This window comes from Xylocopa sonorina, chromosome 1, assembly GCF_050948175.1.
Source record: "Xylocopa sonorina isolate GNS202 chromosome 1, iyXylSono1_principal, whole genome shotgun sequence".
Taxonomy (NCBI): Eukaryota; Metazoa; Arthropoda; class Insecta; order Hymenoptera; family Apidae; genus Xylocopa; species Xylocopa sonorina.
Window position 1 is genome coordinate 8,099,520 of NC_135193.1, and position 17,571 is coordinate 8,117,090.

Genomic DNA, 17,571 nt, shown 5'->3' on the forward strand with positions numbered 1-17,571 from the left:
CGGTGCTTCTAATGCATTCATTCCCTTGATCATTCAATCTCGATCACCACTTTCTATAACTTGTACTTTTACACACTTTTCTTCAGCGGAATCTATTACTTTTTTTTTGAAAAATCCTTCGACGCACCACGAGCATACATTTTTTCCGTTAACTCTTTCCCCGTACATACATATCTTTTTTGCCTGGAAAGTTTTAACGGTACCATAAAATATATATCTATACGTACACAATAGTTTTCCAACCCTCTTTTGTCATTACACATACCACCCTGACTATATTTGTCACCTTTTCCCTTAATATATTCATATATTTAGTATACAAAAAATACGTTTCTTTCAAATGATGTTACATTAATTGAAATATTAATTAAAAAATACAAACGTATTAATAATTTTCACGTAACATTATTCCATTGTATAGGAAAAATATAGATATTTTCCAAAATATGTATTGCATGCTGTTGATTTTCTTCAGTAATTTATTTTTATAAATTTCATGTAAGTGTACATAACATTGGCGATTGCGATTTTTTTTTATATAATTTATTTTACCGTATACCCATCATTCATGCATTAATCAATAATTTATACATATTGAATGTACATGTTAGGAATAATGACATACGATTTTTATAATAGTAATTCTATGAATTTTATGAAAATTTGACATAATCGTGTCTTACACTATAAGTTCGCTCCAATTGTACGTAATCTTTTTATATCTTTATATCAAAGATATAGAAAGAAGATAAAAAATAGTTGTTTTCTTTTCATTTGTACAACTTGCGTCGTACAAATTTGACTGATTCAATAAAATTTAAATATCTTAATAATGTTAGTAAATATTAAATTAAAACAAGTAATACAACAGCAACCATATATTTATCATAAAAATTTAGATTGCTATCGAACCTTTTAGCAATCTGATAAGTAAACACACAAGGATAACTTTGAACATTACCAAAGAACAATATCTTAAAGAATCAACTGATTCAAAAAGCTAAATTTCCTTTATTATTTAAAAATGTTTTTCTAGTTGTGGCATATGTTGGAAATTTGTTGGCAGTTTTTTTTCATTTATTTGTTAAACTGTGCCAGATAATCGTACTTTTTTTTTTCTTTTTTTTTTGACCAGTCTTATAACCCTTAATAACAAGAAAAATACAAAAAAATGTTGAATCTTAAACGTAATTCGAGGCACAAAAACAAAAATACGAATAAGAACAAAACAGTTCTTATAAGATATCAGTACAGTACATATAAAATGGCTGTAGTTAACTATGGAACCATAAAATAATGTATATTTTTAATCGCCGCTAAATTTTCACCAATAGATAAAAAGGGAAATACGATATGCTGCGTATAATTTACAAACGTAAAAATTGAAGAATTAAATTTTATGTGCAAGCCTAATTTCAGGAACGTTAAAGTTTATGTGCATTCGTCTGCTTCTTTAGTTATGGTATTTTTTTTCATGTCACGCTTTTCATCACATTATATGCTTTATACACACAAGATAAATCGTATAATAAGCTATTATAATCAATGCTTCCAATTATTGAATTACAAGATAACGCGATTCATCTTTTCATATTTATCGAACGTTATTACGTGAAAGGGGGCATTCAAATTTGTTGTAGTGCGACACCCTTACATCCCACATACAGGAATATATAATGAGGAAGCTTGGTCGTTATTGAACTATTGTTGTAATATCCTTCAGTGCTGTTTAAGGAGAGAGAAGTATTGCTTAGAACAAAGATTCCATTAAGAAAGAGAAAAATGATTTTGTTTCCACCTATCAAAGGAGAAATTTGGCGATGGACCATTTTAATACCTTCATCATCGCTTAGAACGTGAAATTTATATTTTTAATTTTAACAACCTCAATGACATGGAAACATCTGTTTAGTCTACCTTCTGAATTTCACTTGTTCCCACTACCACTTCAGAGAATGAAAATTTTTATTTACAGCCAAACGTAACTTCTGTACGTGTGATATCGTATGTGAGAGACCGAGATCATTTTCTGTTTTCAGAAGAGATACATATTCGCGATTTGAAATGTTCATCATAAAGCGAGCCCCTCGAGTTCTTTGATTAGATCAGCTTCTTTCTTGATTTTGTCTAATTGGTTGATTTCTAATTGCTTGCCAGCTATTTGCAGTTCCTTTAGTTTTGAAATCTGTTCTAATTTCTGTTAAGAAATGAGAAATATAAAAATTAGGATCAACCAAATTTATTTTCTTGCTATAATATTTAATAACAGATTCTTACGCTTTTAATTTTTTTAATTTTCTTACTCCTCTCTAAGTCGTCGCATTCTGGAACGCTTGTATTTAAACTCGGAGTGTCCGTACTTGTAGTAACTTGTCCATTTGTACTTGGATCACTAAATTGAGAAGATGCGGACGCTTCTAATTCTTTTGTACCCTTTTTTGTTTTTTTCTTCGTTTTTGTTGTAGCTATGGCAAAAAAATTACTTGAGAGATAAAGTATCTACACTTTACACGTGTAATTAAATTTATCTTACACTTTGGAGTCTTTTTCTTATCTTTAAACATTTCATCATCGCGTAATTTAAAAGTAATACTTTCTCCTCTTGCCGAAGGCGGTCGATATGCTTGTTTTGATGCTGTGAATAAAAAAATTTACCGTCAATGCACAATATGATAATTGCTATAACAATTTTATGATTATATCAATTATTATAAATAACGTGTACCTTGTGGTTCACTGGGAGCAATACCCTCAACAGCTTTATAACTAATTGGTTTTTCTGGAAATGTTTCAGGTGGAAAAGTTTGCCATAAAACTTCCCAAAGTTCTTCCTGTTCGTTCCACGGCCGTTCATATAATAAAGTCCCAGTATAGTGCCAAATTTTAAATCTACAGAAAAAACATTTAATAGATATAAATTAACTGCCGATTATTAATAGTAAACAGATATACAATTTTATTTTACCCGTTGCCCATTCGAAGTCTAGGTGCCGTAGTTGCGGTCATGAAATGCTCACCATCCGGCGACCACTGAAGAAGTGTTGTATCGGGAGCCTCTGTCTTGGCAATTAATTTCCTGTTACCAACGTCCCACAATTCGATACCACCGCGCAGGTTACCAAATCCAGTTAAAATCAGAAGTGCAAAGTGGTTAAGGAGATATTGTTATCAATAAATAAAAGAGCCAGTCGTATCAGCGCTAATATGTACAAACTTATATAAAATGAATCTTGCTCCGTCTATGTGCATTTACTTTCATTTATTTTAATACGCTTTCATTATTTTATTAACGCTGATACACTCCGCTCCGCTCTGCTACTGCGAATACACTTTAAATACTATACGCCCTGCTTTCAATTTACTTTTGTCCTAAATGAAATATATTTCGAAATATTTAAAGGATATTATTCCCTTGAGGATTGTAATAAATGCTGTTTCGATGTAGCGAACCGAATTCGAAAATTGGTTCACATTTAAGATTAAATAATGTCGCTTTGGCTGGCATAAAACCGTATACAACACAAAATTCATTATTTTTAGGGGACCATTGTACAGCATGTATAGAACCTTTCTTACCTAATTAAGAAAACGAGAAGGAATTAATATAGTAATATAGTTATTAGTATCAATAAGCGGTAACTTACTAAGCGTAACCATAGCCGTTTCTCCTTTTATACTAAGATAGTGCAAAGTCTGCTTTCCATAATACGATGTTTTATCGACCTCTGTACTCGTCATTAGCAAAACATTTGTTCCACGATTATTCCAATAAATGTTTACTCTGTCAGCCTGAAGATAAAAGTATTAGTATTCTATAATATTCAGGTATGTATAATCTTTATATTAATATATTACCTGGAAAAAACTTTTGTTTGCCACAGCTTGTGTGGATTCAAATTTTGGATATTGGAATACTCTACCAAATGAAGGTTGGTCGGATTTTCCTATAATACAGTAATTAAGATTATAGAAAACAATTAATCACCTATTGTTAACATTGTAGTGGCAACAAGTACAATACCATATAATTAAAAAATTTGGTATTTAATGTGGAGAGTATTTATTTTTCTTGTAAAAATATGATATTGGATTTTTATAACAGTTTCAAATATCATTTCTAAGTATCTAAGGAATCGCATGTATTTTGATATGAAAAATAATTACCTGTTAAATGTACTTTACAATTCCCTAAAACTTTATGAAAGTACTTACATATAAAAATGAGCATGCAATAATCAGGAAAATTTTCCATTACTGTTGATCCTGATTTACATATTCATACTTGTATATTTTGCAAAATACCATTATATGTATTAATATTCTGTTGTACTTCTTTAAAATATTAAAGTGTTCTACAGATTTAATTGTCTTATAATCTTCATTCCATTTGTGCATTATATGTTTGCCACAACACATACTCGCTTCATAATGAGAGAAACTGAAATAAAAAAGTATTTCATAAAATATGCCAATTTTTATGTAACTTATGCTTCAAATATATTAATAATAAACACTTTATATATTTTAATCATCTAAACAGAATTATCAACTATCATTAACATTTTTGTGAATGTCTTTTATCATATATATGATATTCATTCTATGAAATAAGTACTAATAAAATGGCATACTCTCCACATGTAAGTACCTTGATATATGCATTTGTACAATTTAAAATTAAACAAAGTTCTTAATTACCCGGCATATAACACAGAATGTAATATGGACTATTACTGGGTGATATACTAAATTTAGCAACTTTGGCTACATTTATTCTGTACATAACTTTGTTAAAATTGACATCCTCATACAGAACGACATTTGCACCTACAATTATCGCACAGACTTTTTCATCACTTGTCCACTGAGGCTCCCTGGATAGATACGATATAAATGTAGCTATATAATAAACAATTTTTATCTATCATTTATATTTACTTTTAAAAAATTAGCAGTTCTCAATAATTGCAAATATTATATAGATATTTAAAATGATTTAAATATTATAATAATTTTCGTTATTTATAGAAGTTACTTTCTATCTATATAAATAGAATGAAAATAAAGAAGAAACGAGAATGAAAAATTATTTGACAATAATAAATTTAAATTAAGAAAAGAAACAATTATATGCATATGATACGTTACCACTCTGATTGTTTTTTCTGTACAAAACTCTTTACTAGTTCTCCAGTCTCTGATTTCCATATGTGAAGATTTGGTGTCCCTTGAGGATTTGACACTGTTGCTGCAATATGTTGATCAATGTTACAAATAATGTATTTATAACAAAAAAGTCTAGATACAATGCAACTAAAATATATATACATATATATATTGAAAAATTTAGAATATTTATTTAATCTGTTATAATGAATCAAGCGTGAAGAAAACAAATAAGATATAACAAATACTTGAATGCATATATAAATAAAATTAATTAAATACCAATGAATGGTTCCCATGTCATAAAATATGTGCTTTGAGTAGAGAACTGAATTGCAGAAATTTTGGGCCTCTTGATTTCTGTAACGATTTTCCACGTGGAACAATGTAAAATCTTGGTAGTCATTCCATTGACCCATGCAAAATAACGTCCCTCTGGACTAAAAATCATCGCTTTACACGTTTTACTGTCATCCTTAGGAAATGACTTTACTGGTTCATATGACGGTGGGCCTTGTCCTAAACTGATCCCGATGGAACCTCTCACTGAAGAAAACCATTTGTACAATGTTTAATATCTCTCGTTATTGTAAATTTCGGAGTATTTAAATGTCCACGTATACGATCAATTCCGACAAAAGCAGATGCGTGTAAAATTAAAAAAAACATTACACGTTCAAATATAAAATTACATATCGAAATACTTTATCAGTAAGATAAACGTAAGTAAACTGGAAACAATTTATGAAATTGAATGAAATCGCCAGGAACACGTATTGCAAATAAATGTATTAATAGTATACACGTTCTGATAACTGCAATAATACAGGGCACATTTTTTTTTTTTTTATCATAAATGTGTTTCGGTAATACAATGCCACATGACGCACTTTTCTACAGTCAATCATGGTATAATATGGAACTTATAAAGTATATTATAGACAGACATACATTCTATGCATATCGATATTACTCGTAAAAGTACCATTAAAATTTAATTTCAAATCAAACGGAATATAAATAGACGCAACAGAAAAATACTCACCAGCGACACAAGGAACAGGTAACGCCATTTTAACTCCGTTACCATGTGGTACCGTAATATCGAGTATCGACCACTCTTGCCAGACTGAGGAATTTGTCCCTTGAAAAGGATTTCTTGCACATGCGTCGCCAATATCGTATGCAAGAAACACGTGCGCTCAGTGCCGTATGTATTAAGTAACATCTATTCAATTTCCTTCGTCGTCAATCTAAATGTTCAGAGAAACAGTAATATTTATGTAAGACCCAAATCGTTCGAATGATGTAACATGTATAGATAAACTGATGTACTCGCTTAAAAATTAATAAGAAAATAATTCAGGCTCGTACAATACTATAATATCAAGAAATACTAATCCATCATTTAAATTTACATGGAACTGAACACAAATTTCTGTCAAACGGCTACGCAGGCGCAAATTCTAAACTAGTTACTACAAGTATAGTGTCGGCTAGTTCTCTCGATTGAGAACGATTATTGTTCAGGATATCGATTTTTTCATTTTTCAAAAATTTTATCTTTTTCTTTATAGTGCGTACAAAATTTGTACGTAAAAACTAGGTAATTAATAGATTCTAATTCAAATGTTACCTGTAAACAATTATATATAAGTTACGTGTTCAAATTCATATAAAAGCTTTACACGTGTTCAGAGATTATACATAAGATACATAGATGTTTTTCTAAACAAACACAAAAGATATAGTCCAAATATAAAACATCAGTATTTTCAAACTTTCACAAAATCAAGTATCGCAAGTGTAGTGTTGTGATCGTATATGTATAAATAAATTAAAAAATTACTTGATACAAGCAATAAAACTGTAACAATTAAGTATAAAGTCCTAAATTAGTAGTTGAAGTTAAATTGAAGATTAGATAAGGAAACCAAAGATTCGCTAATACAAAATATCGTTACTGTACATTTGAATATATGTTAAATATGTTAGAACACAAAAAGCTTAAAATTGAAAAGTGCTTGCTGGACACCCTATATATGGCAGAAATTATATGTCAGCATCGTCTTGCGTGGGGCATGGCAAGTTCATGTTTTAGGTAAGCATTATGGATTTCGCATTATCTTTAATAACGTTGTGATCTTTTATTTGTTTCGTAAATGTATATAAAAGTTAAAAACGATATAATCATTGGCACATCCAAAGGGAAACGGTTCGTCTTAGTTTTGTTTCGATTTAAATAAGGTTATGTTTTAGGAATACAATTTAATTTAATAACATAAAAGTCACGAATAACAGTAATCTATTACTGAATTAACATTTTTTCGGCGAAATTTTATGACCTTACTGTCCAGAAACAAACTTATCATTATCATTAGTTTATTGTTACAATTAAATATTAAATATTTTCTATATTATTGATAACAAGTTTCATTTTTTATTATATTTGTAAAAGCACGACACCTGTTAAGCTTATTAATAATTTTGATATTTTTTAATGCATACGTTTAATATATGCTTCTCAGTAATGTGGATGAATATGGCTTCGAAAGACCTCAAGACTTTGACTATGAAACCTATGAAGATTTTATATCAGAGTATCTCAAGGTACTCGCTAAAAGAGCAAAGAAATGGTCTGAGATTATTGGAGAGGGAAAGTCATTGCAGCGTAGCATTACAATAAAGAGATATGTCCGCAAAGGAATACCAGGAGAACACAGAGGATTAGTAAATAAAAAATTTATACATCCATTCATTCATTCACATATTCATTTGTTCATTTAGTTTTATATGTTAAATATAAAAAGGAAAAATATGATTCTTAAGGTATGGCTTTCTGTCAGTGGAGGAGAAGAATTAAGAAATGCAGACCCAGACCTTTATCAAAAAATATTACAACCTCCACATAATAAACAACTAGCAGACATCATTAAAACTGATTTGCCAAGAACATTTCCAGATAACATATTCTTTAACAATACAGAAAATCAACAGCATCAATTGTATAATATTCTACTAGCATTTGCTCATCAGAATAAGACAGTAGGATATTGTCAAGTAGGTATTTAAAAATTACACAAAATATACTTTGTTACACAGAGCAAGTGTTGCAAAAGCATTTGGTATTTTCTTCAGGGCCTGAATTACATAGCTGGTCTATTACTGCTTGTTACAAAAAATGAAGAAACAGCATTTTGGTTATTAAAAGTTCTAATAGAAAAAATTTTACCTGACTATTATACACCAACAATGGATGGCCTGCTTACAGATATTGATGTGCTCGCGGAATTAGTCAAGTAAATTTTTTATTCTCTAAGCAAACACACAGATGTCTTGTATGTATATGTATTATTATTACAATTATGCTTTCTAGAATAAAAATGCCAGACATTTATCAACATGTAACGAACATAGGCCTACCTTGGGCAGTTATTACAACGAAATGGTTTGTGTGCTTATTCGCAGAGGTCTTACCTATAGAGGTAAAATTAATTTTATATCTTTTTTAAAGACTTTATACAGAATTAAAGTTCCTATGTCTTTTTAACATTATTATATGTGGTGTGTACACAGTTGATTCATTCATTAGTTTAACGTTTTGAATTAATACCTGTTTGGATTGCCATAAACTATAGAAGTATTGAATAAAATATTTACAACTTGGCAGACTACGCTGCGTATATGGGATTGCCTTTTTTATGAAGGCAGTAAAATTATATTTCGTGTTGCATTAACTCTGATAAAAAGGAACAAGTGCAACTTGCTTGCTTGTCAAGATTTTACAACATTAGCTGAATGCTTTAAAGAAATAACAAAAGACAGTATTGTTTTAAAATGCCATGACTTTATGCAGGTAAATACTTTTGTCATAAGTGTATCGAATGAAAATACTCTTTTCTAACAAAACTAAACTAACAATAAATGTAAAATGTTTTCTGTTCTTTTAGAGTATATTTAAAATACCTGGATCACTGCCTGGTAGCACAATTGTTAAACTAAGAACAAAAATATCACGACAACGCTCGGAACAAAAGGAGAACAAACTAGGACGATAATACCAATAACGAAATTTTCTCTATTAAAAGATTCTAGTCAATATATTGTTTTACTGTAATTCTTCAAGAGAGAAAACGAATATGCTGTGTAAGATTGTATTATAATGTTATTTCTACTAGTATTGTAAATATAAATGTAATGCCAGAAAGAAAATAACAATGTCAATAATGTTCTATTATTAGATTGATTTACATTAATTTATAAGATTCTTTGTACACGTTTATTATTTATAAAAACAAACAAATATGAAACGAAATAGTAACTTTATTATATAGTGTAAGATTGTAATATATACATATGCACGCCTTATATTGTGTGTTGACAGTAGTGGAAAATACCAATACTATATGTATGTATATATATAAATAACTTTATTACAAATTAAATAGAATATAGAATCATTATGTTACTAAATATATACATGAAGATTTACTTATTGATCAGATTTACAAGTTTGTAATACCTATATTTGTGGTTAACTATCCATACATGAATCATTTTTCTAACAAATCTTTTGCTTCATTAATTTTTGCTGCAATATATGGAGATCCTCCTCTATCTGGATGATTTACAGACATGATTTTTTTAAATTGTTGTTTGACCTTTACCTTACTTGCAGTTGGCGACACATCTAATATCAAACTAGCTTCACGCCGAGTCATTTTAGGCTCAAAACCCCCTTTGTAATATTTACTATTTGCTAATGTCTGAAGTCATATTTTTTATTAGACTGCAACCATTATGTATATAAAACATTTAAAATATCTTACCTGCGAATCTAACTTGGGTATATTTTTAAAAGCCTCTGCCATCTTTTGAGATAATTGTGGCATTCTTTTAAGTACATAACGCCCAGTAAAGCCCACTACAGCAAGGCCCAGGCCTGCTGCGATAAGTGTACTACCCTAAAAATATTACAAACTTCAAATACATCAAATTTTCTTCTATAATTCATGAACATGCTGTAATAATCATATAAGGAAATTATCTGTTAATTAATTTTTGACTAATTTAAGTATATGTGTGCATTTTAATAACTACACGTGTTCTTATAACTTCGTATAGTTTGAAAATATTGAATATTTCGATATTGAAGTATTCGCTTTTTTCATTTATTTTTTTAATACATAACATTCGTAAAATCATTAAAATTATTATCACTGTTGAAATTGTGATGAAATACACGTGCTTACACACACATATATATATATATATATACTTGCGTAGTTTCATAACTGTATGTACAATTACAACTCACGAAATAATGTTAATTTAACGAAACACGAACAAACATTAGGGATTTAGTGTTACAAATATCGATGTGACAACTAAATATTTCACAATCACTATTTCCAATTTATTCTTACCATTTTACTGAAAAATACTCAAAACAATACAATGTTTGTCGCGCAATAATTTGACATCGAAATAATCATCGAAAAGGTAGTGTGAAAAGATAACCAACTGTAGTTCGTTGTAGGTAAATGTTATAACTTCTGTTTCGCGCATGTCGCGATGGTTTTTTCCTCAATTTACCAATTATGTTACCAATTTTAAGTTACCGTTTTAAATAACCTAACCTGAAATGTCCCTAGAAAATGATGACCGTTTGATTTATCGCAGATAATTTAATTTAATGCGAACGATAAACATGTTACATTAAAATGTTTATATTTTCGTCAAAAAGTTGAAACTGTTCTCCATACAAGAATAGCAATATTACCAGCATTGTACATGTATAATAACGCCTTTATTTGATATGTGATTGAGCAACCGTACGATTCTCCGACCACTACTTGAAATGGTCCTCCGAATCTTTTGTCTAAATTCTCTTTAATATTACGAGCTGCGAGTTCGTAATTATCAGTAAATTTTTCAGTAGCAGTTACGCATATCTCCATTGCTTCTTGTTTCATTACTTCCTTCATATCGCTATACTAGAAGGATTTTAATTTAATCATATTGTATAATCTCTACAATATTGCAAAATATACAATATTAAATGAATTCTAACTCTTACTTTGCATAAAGGATATGTGTGAATAATTAAATGCTCTTCTGCTTTCTTCACTTCGCCTGCAGACATTTTTGGTTCTCAGAGAAATCTACACCAATTGCAAATTATGTTACCAGAGAAAATTTCAGCGCTGAAATATTTAATGCGCTTTAAAAGCGTTTGAGTATTAAAAGTTAAAATAAATGATTAATTATAAACACGTAACCAATACGTTTCATTTGTTATTTTATCTAATTGACATATAACGATATTATGTGAATAACGAAACACATTGAAATTGAAAATGTAGAAATAAATTAAGTTATATCAATTTTTATTCACGACGTGCACATACGTTCGGTAAAAATATTCTCGCGTATAAAATTAGCTTATGACATGGTTTTGCAAATTTAAGATAATTATTCTATAAATCATACGAGCTTTTAGAAGTAACCAATGTCTTACAAGATTTCAGAGCAACACCCAGTCCAGTCAATTTATAATCTTTGAAAGAGTTGTAACTAGCTTAAATAACCGCTCTCATTTTTGGCGCGAAGTTACTTTATACCGTGATATTTAATGAAAAGTAATAAAAACCGGTATTTACTGAGAAATTATACGTACATATCAAAAGGAGGTATAACATTGTGAAATGCTATGTGTATTGTCTTGAAACTGTCGCGTGATAATTCGTTAAAACACAGAAGTACGAAAGAACGATATATATATATTTACAAATAAATAGAAATTTTAAAAATTGTACGATAAAATTTGCTTTTTACTGTTTAAATAGCTGATACATACTCTGTTTTGTAACAATGAACAATTTATAGTTACTGTCCAATTCTAAAATACACACTGTATAACCTATGAATGCTTGTTTTATGACTCTTGTTGAACAATACGATATATTTGAAAATACTGTATAAATGTATTTGGAAAATTTATTGTACAGTATGAACTTGAACTCTATACATTTCGAAGATTAAACTTGCATAGATGAATATGTAAATAATAATGTAAATTTTAATTTAATTGTTGCAATATATTTATCACAGGTGTAATTCGAACTTTTTTATTCTTTACAGATCGATTTTATTACAAATTTTATTTTATTTTTTTTTTTTAGTACAATATGGAAGATCCAGCTACTGCACGCTTAAAGAGCTTAATAGTCAGCAGTAATGATGCCTTGGAATTTAAATTAATACGCTCTATTGAAGATTTAGAAGACGATGAAACTACGTTTAAACCAGAAATGTCTCATCAAGTGTTTGGTGATAGGTTTGTTACCTAGATGTATACTATTAATAGACCATATGTGTTCATGTACAAATTCATACTTTCATAAACAGAGCTAAAGGAACAGAATCTAATGTATTTCATAGTTTGGATAGTTTGGTGCACCCACATTTAATTATTATAAATTTGTTGCATACATAATGAAAAAGCAGTTCTTTGTTTACTGTATTTTTGTACATGTTCTCCATGGTATGTTATATAGACATATTTTAAATTGTATCGCTTTGTTATATATGTGTATATGTTTTCTTGATAATTCATTTTGTTTGTTAGCGAATCCATATTTGGTTACCGGGATCTTAGAGTGAAACTGTACTACTCGGCTGGTTGTTTAGAAACTTATCTGGGTACAACTTATTCAGAGAAAGTTAATAAATTACTTTATGAGGGAGTTGAAGCTGATGAGGTATTGCCAAAAATTGCTGAGAAACTAGCCCCACAAGTGCATACAAATATAGATACATTTATCGAATCTTTGAAAAAGGATGATACATTTAGACCTTATGGTGAATTGCTGCATTCATTTTCTGTTGACGGTAATTTTCTATGAATATTTTATGTACAAATATCTTTTGCTTACTTCAAAGTATACATTTTAATGTAAAAAAAGTAATAAAAATTAATTAGTGGAAATTTACAAACGGTATAGATGAAGGTTGTATAAGAAAATTTGAAGTTTACAAAGCGGACATGACTTATAAAGGGTTCAAGGAGTACCATCAACGTCTTCAAACATTTGTTTTGTGGTACATAGATGCTGCCAATTTTGTAGACATTGATGATGATCGGTGGCATTACTTTAATATGTAAGTTTAGTTATTGTTTATTCTTTACTCGTTCTATTATGATATATAAGATTATTTAAATCCATTGTTCTTCTTCAAATAGGTTTGAGAAATACCAAACAACAAATGGTACTGTTCGTTATGCAACTATTGGTTTTGCTACTGTTTACCAGTATTATGCATATCCACACCATACTAGACCTCGTATAGCTCAAGTTTTAATTTTACCACTATTTCAAAATATGGGCCTTGGTACACATTTGTTACATGCAATTTACCGTGAATATATTGGAAGAACTGAAGTTATAGATATAACAGGTAAATAAGACTAGATAAATAATTAATGATAATCTTATCCTACGATTTGCAATCTTTTTCGATTTAAATGAATAAAGCAAATGTAAATTGATAGATGATTGGTAAATGTAAATGTAAACCTGACTAGAGACTTTTATTTCAGTAAATCTAGTACATTTTGATAAGGCATTGTCATCATTGTTCTAGTTGAGGACCCTTCTGTGACCTTTCAAAGATTAAGAGATTATGTGGATGCAATGAATTGCAGTACGTTGCCTAGTTTCTCACGAGAATATTTACTTCAAGGTTTTAATAAAGTAATGGCTGCAGAAGCTAAAGCAAAATTCAAAATCAACAAGGTATTATATTTGAATCACTGTAAAGAAAGTTTTTTAAACATTAAACACACGATTTTTATTTCTTTAGAAGCAAGCTCGGAGAGTATATGAAATTTTGAGACTGCGGGCGACAGATCTAACAAACGAGCAAGAATATCGTGAATATAGACTAGATGTGAAAAGAAGACTGAATATTCCTTATAGACGTGAACAAAATGATTTAAAAAAATTGGAGTGCGCATTGAGAAATATCGATAAACGTGCAAACATTACTTTGCCCACGTTGGAGCAACGTATGCAAACGCTTGAAAAAGAATATAGATCTTTAGAAGAAGAATATAAAAAAGTAATTAAACGTTTGGAAGATGCGGAAGAACTTTGAAGTTTAATATTTTTCGTTTTCTGTTTTCAATAAGTTGTATGTGTGTATGAATCAGTTGATATCACTCGAATGTGATTTACCAGTAAAATTTTTTTATCAGCTTAATAAAGTTTCATTCTATCAAATAATTTATTTTATGTAATCATATTTAATAAGTTAGAATATTCACTTACTTTAAGTATCACGAATTTAAATACATACACTACTGTGCCAAATCAATTTATATTTTGTATAAAAATACAAATTGTTCATTGTATACGAAATATTCAAAACATGAAAGTATTACCTAAAATTAAACTTATTTTGAATTTTTGTATTAATATACGACTAATATTGCATGTATAATAGTTGCATTCTGTGCTGACTCAATAATATTGAAAATGATACGAAAATAAGGATTGCTGCGATTCACATTTTCGAATTCTGATGCCACATATGACACCAATACGAATACAGCAGCCGATTAAAAAATAATGTTCGGATATCTTCATTATCTATTAGGTTTTAACCACTTTCAAAGTCGAATTGAACGATATTCCTAATCTTTCTATTTTGAAGCGTGCAGGGTTAGGCTAGATTGAATTAGGTTATGGCTTTCTGACACGGTCGGTAATTGAGATCACGGAACACGAAGTCATACAAGATGAATGGTCTATCCGTATCTATAAACTCCTTGTCAATAGCGGATATTACTGATAATACTACCTTGTTGAAGATTCTACTACAAAAAAGAATAGCAATAAGATCATTCGAATAATATTTGATAAAACTGAAAATGAACAAATATAAAGTTAAGGTAATGTAATGTTAAGGTAGTTTACTTTTATTGGACAATTTAAAAAATTAGAAATAAACAATTTAATTTAGGTACAGCAGTTTCGTTATCAGTATATTATGATAATATATCTGATGAAAAAGTATATTTTCTATTTATTTTATATATTTCTCATGAATAACACTCTTAAAATAATCCGATTGCATTCGTGTGATATCTTTCTTTTATTATTACATAATAAATATATTAAACAGGTGGTTTTTGATTTTTTTGAAGATTCGCATAATTTTCTATTCTCTATTCGAACGAAATTTACACGATATTCATTTTTATATAGATCGGAATAATAGGTGGTTCAGGTTTAAATGATCCTCAAAACCAGATATTCAATTGTCAATCTGCAATTATGCGAAATACTGCTAAAAATAATTTTGGATTACCATCTAGTGATCTTTATCAAGGAAATATTAATGGCGTAGATGTAATAATGTTATTAAGGTAATGTTTACCCTTTTTAATAAATTGATAACACTAAAACTACTGCAATTAATGAGATATTTTTCAAATGTTTTAAAAAAAAATATATATATATATATACATAACTTAAAATGTATATTATTGGTATAACGAAATTTATTATATATATATATACAAAATGTACATTTTCGTCATCTAAGAGTATGTGTAGTAAAAGTTTAATGAAAGAAATATTTTATAATTATATTCAGACATGGTCCACACCATACGATAGGTCCTACTGAAGTCAATTATCGTGCAAATATTGAAGCTTTACGCTTGGCTGGATGTACTCATGTACTTGCATCAACAGCATGCGGTTCTTTACAAGAAAGTATTGGAAGAGGACAGTTAGTTGTTCCAGACAGTTTCTTAGATAGAACAATAAAAAGGAATACAACCTTTTATGATGGTACTTTATCCAGATATTCAGGCAAGTTAAATCTAAATGATAACAGATGGTCTAATTGGTAACAATGATAACAGATCTATATAACTAATCCAGTATATAATTCTAGGTGTCTGTCATATGCCAATGGAACCAGCCTTTGATCCAAGTACATCCCAGATATTATATGACGTTGGCAAAGAATTAGGATATGAAATAAAGAAAGGAGGGACAATTGTGACTATAGAAGGACCTAGATTCTCTTCAAAAGCTGAAAGCAATGCATTGCGTCTTCTAGGTGGACATTTAGTTAATATGACTTTGTGTCCTGAGGTATCACACTTTTCTATCATCTTTATATCAATTTACGAATACATTTGAAATTACTGGATTATCCTACAAATAATGAAAGTCTTTGTATTTTCTTGTACTAGTCACGCTCACGCGAGCGCATGTCTCGTTATAATGAAATTTCTACTCTTGCTATATCTTTTATCACTGTCACAAGTGTGAGAAGAATTGAGACCTAATATTATCTGTATTTAATTTACATTTTTAACAAGGTATATTTGGCAAAAGAGGCAGGTCTTTTATATGCCGTTGTAGCAATGGCAACTGATTATGATTGTTGGAAAGATAATGAAGATAATGTTCATGTGGTCGATGTGATAAAGGTGTTGAAAGAGAATTTTAATAAAGTACAAAACATATTTTTAAAAGCAGTCAAAGTTATCGATGAAAGAAACTGGGACAATGAAATTGACGCATTACAGGTAACATTCACAAAGTATTTAGTCAAATAGACTCCAACAACGTTCTCTTACTGTAACAAGGTTGAGTTGTCGGGATGTATATTTTAATAGTTTTATTCTAATTTATTGTATATTTCCCGCTTTAGAGGTAAGAGAGAGACAGATATATATGAAAGTTATAAGAAAGAGTGAGACAGATGATAGAGACCCTCCACTAGAACCCCTGGCGCCATCTCTGTGAAAAGTGCTCAAACTGCTCGCACATCGTTATCGACAGCGAAGTGAACTACTGAAGAACTAGCGTCATCTGTTGGAGAAGCGTTGAAACTAGTCGGGCATTAGTTTTACTACTTTCCGCAGAGATGGCGCTAATAGTTTTTAGTAGTTCACTTCGCTGTCGATAACGATGTGCGAGCAGTTTGAGCACTTTTCACAGAGATGGCGCCAGGGGTTCTAGTGGAGGGTCTCTATCATCTGTCTCACTCTTTCTTATAACTTTCATATATATCTGTCTCTCTCTTACCTCTAAAGCGGGAAATTACAAAAAATTCTACCATAAAATTACTGGGATATACATACCGACAACATAACTTTAAGATTAATATAAATTAACATTTTGCATTCTCGATAAATGTATATAAATTTTTCTTCATTTCAGGAATTGATCCGAAGTAGTAATGTTTCTTCTAAAACTTCGTAATTTTACATATTTGATATTATATGAATAAAATATTTCATGTTTAAGATCATGTCAGAATAACATGTGAAGCTTGTACATCTCTTATTTAAGAATTTTAAATAACATATTGTTTACT

At 29.5% G+C, this 17,571-nt stretch overlaps 6 protein-coding genes across 9 annotated transcripts; 3 read left to right on the forward strand and 3 right to left on the reverse strand.

The window, feature by feature from the left end:
* Positions 1–863: 863 nt before the first annotated feature.
* Eif2a (eukaryotic translation initiation factor 2A) lies at positions 864–6,349 on the reverse strand. Of its 2 annotated transcripts, none has more exons than XM_076895503.1 (12): positions 6,212–6,349; positions 5,449–5,712; positions 5,149–5,248; positions 4,699–4,874; positions 3,856–3,944; positions 3,645–3,789; positions 3,406–3,576; positions 2,966–3,140; positions 2,726–2,889; positions 2,534–2,635; positions 2,278–2,465; positions 864–2,197 (listed from the first exon to the last, which is right to left on the reverse strand). In XM_076895503.1, the coding sequence occupies exons 1-12, from the start codon at positions 6,237–6,239 to the stop codon at positions 2,072–2,074; spliced, it is 1,728 nt and encodes a 575-aa protein (XP_076751618.1). In that variant the 5' UTR covers positions 6,240–6,349; the 3' UTR covers positions 864–2,071. The 2 variants fall into 2 exon arrangements, with proteins under 2 accessions (XP_076751618.1, XP_076751626.1); XM_076895511.1 differs by having other exon boundaries at positions 2,086–2,197; positions 2,268–2,465.
* A 662-nt stretch (positions 6,350–7,011) lies between these two features.
* Positions 7,012–9,482, forward strand: LOC143427704 (growth hormone-regulated TBC protein 1). 2 transcript variants are annotated; one of them, XM_076902054.1, is made up of 7 exons: positions 7,015–7,267; positions 7,695–7,896; positions 7,996–8,226; positions 8,305–8,465; positions 8,543–8,651; positions 8,837–9,022; positions 9,117–9,479. In XM_076902054.1, the coding sequence occupies exons 1-7, from the start codon at positions 7,146–7,148 to the stop codon at positions 9,222–9,224; spliced, it is 1,119 nt and encodes a 372-aa protein (XP_076758169.1). In that variant the 5' UTR covers positions 7,015–7,145; the 3' UTR covers positions 9,225–9,479. The 2 variants fall into 2 exon arrangements, with proteins under 2 accessions (XP_076758179.1, XP_076758169.1); XM_076902064.1 differs by lacking the exon at positions 8,837–9,022 and having other exon boundaries at positions 7,012–7,267; positions 9,117–9,482.
* A 93-nt stretch (positions 9,483–9,575) lies between these two features.
* On the reverse strand, positions 9,576–10,696 carry LOC143428560 (mitochondrial import inner membrane translocase subunit TIM14). Its single transcript, XM_076903527.1, has 3 exons — positions 10,593–10,696; positions 9,996–10,130; positions 9,576–9,932 (listed from the first exon to the last, which is right to left on the reverse strand). The coding sequence occupies exons 1-3, from the start codon at positions 10,593–10,595 to the stop codon at positions 9,720–9,722; spliced, it is 351 nt and encodes a 116-aa protein (XP_076759642.1). The 5' UTR covers positions 10,596–10,696; the 3' UTR covers positions 9,576–9,719.
* A 208-nt stretch (positions 10,697–10,904) lies between these two features.
* Positions 10,905–11,487, reverse strand: LOC143426413 (dynein axonemal light chain 4-like). The gene is made up of 2 exons (XM_076899862.1): positions 11,246–11,487; positions 10,905–11,162 (listed from the first exon to the last, which is right to left on the reverse strand). Exons 1-2 carry the CDS (start codon positions 11,309–11,311, stop codon positions 10,905–10,907), a joined length of 324 nt encoding a protein of 107 aa, XP_076755977.1. The 5' UTR covers positions 11,312–11,487.
* A 207-nt stretch (positions 11,488–11,694) lies between these two features.
* Positions 11,695–14,572, forward strand: Hat1 (histone acetyltransferase 1). 2 transcript variants are annotated; one of them, XM_076899804.1, is made up of 7 exons: positions 11,695–11,858; positions 12,351–12,505; positions 12,797–13,059; positions 13,173–13,329; positions 13,412–13,626; positions 13,813–13,964; positions 14,032–14,572. In XM_076899804.1, exons 2-7 carry the CDS (start codon positions 12,357–12,359, stop codon positions 14,323–14,325), a joined length of 1,230 nt encoding a protein of 409 aa, XP_076755919.1. In that variant the 5' UTR covers positions 11,695–11,858; positions 12,351–12,356; the 3' UTR covers positions 14,326–14,572. The 2 variants fall into 2 exon arrangements, with proteins under 2 accessions (XP_076755919.1, XP_076755927.1); XM_076899812.1 differs by lacking the exon at positions 11,695–11,858 and adding an exon at positions 12,073–12,228.
* A 392-nt stretch (positions 14,573–14,964) lies between these two features.
* Positions 14,965–17,563, forward strand: LOC143426420 (S-methyl-5'-thioadenosine phosphorylase). The gene is made up of 6 exons (XM_076899876.1): positions 14,965–15,121; positions 15,438–15,598; positions 15,829–16,049; positions 16,135–16,337; positions 16,568–16,777; positions 17,415–17,563. The coding sequence occupies exons 1-6, from the start codon at positions 15,101–15,103 to the stop codon at positions 17,454–17,456; spliced, it is 858 nt and encodes a 285-aa protein (XP_076755991.1). The 5' UTR covers positions 14,965–15,100; the 3' UTR covers positions 17,457–17,563.
* Positions 17,564–17,571: the final 8 nt, after the last annotated feature.